The sequence below is a fragment of the Pyrus communis genome, chromosome 5 (assembly GCF_041283825.1).
Source record: "Pyrus communis isolate YQ-2024b chromosome 5, ASM4128382v1, whole genome shotgun sequence".
In the NCBI taxonomy this organism is placed as follows: domain Eukaryota; kingdom Viridiplantae; phylum Streptophyta; class Magnoliopsida; order Rosales; family Rosaceae; genus Pyrus; species Pyrus communis.
Genome location: NC_142569.1, coordinates 5,724,916 through 5,727,555, shown reverse-complemented (window position 1 = coordinate 5,727,555; position 2,640 = coordinate 5,724,916). Strand labels below are relative to the sequence as shown.

Here is a 2,640-nt window from a genome sequence, read left to right as displayed (position 1 = left end):
TTTTTTTTGGCCAAAGAATTTTTTTTATTTAATTTTTAATAAATATTGTAATGAAATTCTAAACAATAATTATTAAACCAAGAAAAAGTATTTAATTATAAAATATATAAAAATGTACCTGCGTCGCGCAAAACAACTTTGCGCAACTAAGAACCTGGGTCGCGCAAAGTGGTTTTGCGCAACGCAGATCACTTCTTCGTCGCGCAAACCCTTTGTTTTTTTTTTTTGGCCAAAGAATTTTTTTTATTTAATTTTTAATAAATATTGTAATGAAATTCTAAACAATAATTATTAAACCAAGAAAAAGTATTTAATTATAAAATATATAAAAATGTACACACAAGATGTCCAAACACAAAAAAACAACTACTAGTCTTCTAGGATACATCATGCTACTGGGTATCAGCTGGGTGAAGTGGCTGGGAAGTTGAAGGTGGAGCAACATCACGTGTTGGCATCGGGATCTGGAGGCCGGACATCGCTAAGGCTTGTACAATCATACTCATCCTCTCGTCCTGGGCCTTAATGTACTCGCCCTGGGCCGCAAGCTGACCTTTTAGGGTTGTCACTTCCTCCTTCAAGGCATTGACCTCTCCTGTGGACGATCTGGAAGAGGAGGCACCCGTCTCACGAACCCCCGCCTTCCCCATACATCGAACAATCTTGCCATAACGACGACCCAACTTCTGATCCAAGACCTCAGTCACGATCTGAATATCTGCATCCTCGGGTACATTGACGTCCTCGATCGGGGTCTCCGGGGGAAGCTGCGATGTTGCTTCTTGGAGAACAGCAGTGGACTTTTCCACCATAACATCCTGTATTAATAAAGAAAAAACATATAATGTTTAATAACAAAATATAAATAATATTTGAACGATTCGTAAAAATAAGAATAATAAGAATTACATATACTTACATGAATCTCCTTAGCGGTCTCATTGCCGGGTCGAACGTAAACGTCATTGAACAAGTCAATCTGTGGGAACTTAGAACCCTCCTTAAAAAAAAATCATTAAGTAAATTTTATTAGTCAATAATAAAAAATAAAATGTATAAAATTTAAAAATTAATATACTTTTACCTGACGTCGTGCCTCAAGCCTATACGAAAAGGGCTTTGAACCGGAATGGTGGAGAAGTGTCTTTGAGTCCCGAGCTTTCTTGCCAGCAATAGATTTCTTCTGTTAAACATACAATATAAATGTTAGTGCGATTATTTGAATGAAATTATTAAAAAAAAACTTAAAAAAAAATAACAAAAACAGTAAATTATTATTAAAGTATTATGTACATACCACAAATTTTGGATCCATAAAATGTTTACAGAGCCACTCCCAATCCTCTGGCCGGTCCTTCAACTCGTTTGGGCAACCTTCTAGGCGAGCAATCTCCGGACAAATGCCGGACAAATTATTCTTTTACAGAGCCACTCCATAAAAGAATGTAACTTTCACAAAGGTTGTTTGCTTGAAGCCCCACTACGTGGCAAAACTCTTGGAGCGGAAGGCATCAGAGCAGAAGGCATTGAAGCGGAAGGCATTGAAGCGGAAGGCATCGGAGCGGAAGGCATCGGATATAGAGCATTCGAGGCCTCAATACTTGGACAAATGCTGGATGACCCAGGAAAAAGGTGCCTCTGGAGATAAGCCGAAAACCTTTGACGGTCACTTTGAATCCGACCTTCGGATTCTTGCAGCTCATCAAGCTTCCTCTTCATGCCCGTCGAATAGTTGTTTGCAAGCACGTGCAAACTTCTATTCTCATGCTTAAGCAGTTTGATCTCTTGCTTGAGACTTTCCACCTCTGCCATCAATGATTCCACCTGACGGGAGCGGGCAAGTAGGCGTTGGCCCATATTGGACACAGAGCTCGCACACTGAACACTAAGTGCGAGGGACTCTTGAACGGCCAACTCATCGGACCGTCCTGACAGCAGCCTACTATCTTTTGGAGTGAGGAGGTTCCTAGCTACTATTGTAGCTGTTGTGGCGTCCTGGACCACGGAGTCTTCACCTGTAAGGGGACCGTTAGAAGATAGGAAAGAAGGGCGCCATACATTACCTTGACGCGGCGCGCCCGTATCACTGCTGAGACTTAATTCTAAGCTAAGGTTTGATGGGTTTGCCATTTTTTCAAAGTGTTCAAAGAGAAGGGGTGGATGAAATTAATTCTCAAAGGGCCGGAGTCGATTTTCAAGAATGGGAATTCTTCAGAGTGTGTTTGTTGTGGTGATAGATAACTCTATAAAATGCCAAGGCGATGCGTCCACCTATTCAGAGAGCCGGATTTTCCTCCGCAAATCACGTGAAGCTTTGTCAAAAGAGCCGCACCCGTGACTACTTTTGCCATGCAGAAATCGAAGAGCCGTTCGTTCAGAAATCGAAGAGCCGTTCGTTCAGAAATCGAAGAGCCGTTCGTTCAGAAATCGAAGAAACGTTTGTCGACAAGGGTAAAAGAACAGTACCACCACTTTCTATTCAGAAAATCCCTATATTTGTCGACCTTCGTCTCTTATGGCAAGGCAGACTTGAAGAAAATGCCCACCAACTCTCCCTCACCTCTGAGGGCGCACTCCCAGCAAAGCCTTTTGAAATACTCAAATTTTTCTTCTTCCCCAAAGATGATACCAGATACCTGG

The 2,640-nt window shown here is 41.6% G+C and overlaps 1 protein-coding gene across 1 annotated transcript; it reads right to left on the bottom strand.

The window, feature by feature from the left end:
* Nucleotides 1-288: 288 nt before the first annotated feature.
* LOC137724621 (uncharacterized) lies at nucleotides 289-1,391 on the bottom strand. The gene is made up of 4 exons (XM_068463376.2): nucleotides 1,298-1,391; nucleotides 1,085-1,183; nucleotides 920-1,000; nucleotides 289-818 (listed from the first exon to the last, which is right to left on the bottom strand). Exons 1-4 carry the CDS (start codon nucleotides 1,313-1,315, stop codon nucleotides 393-395), a joined length of 624 nt encoding a protein of 207 aa, XP_068319477.2. The 5' UTR covers nucleotides 1,316-1,391; the 3' UTR covers nucleotides 289-392.
* Nucleotides 1,392-2,640: the final 1,249 nt, after the last annotated feature.

Excerpts from the sequence above, each read along its gene's own strand:
- LOC137724621 (XM_068463376.2), bottom strand. Across the intron at positions 1,001-1,084 it reads GGCTTGAGGCACGACGTCAG|GAGGGTTCTAAGTTCCCACA; the intron begins GTAAAAGTATAT and ends TTTTTTTTTAAG. Across the intron at positions 819-919 it reads AGACCGCTAAGGAGATTCAT|GATGTTATGGTGGAAAAGTC; the intron begins GTAAGTATATGT and ends TTATTAATACAG.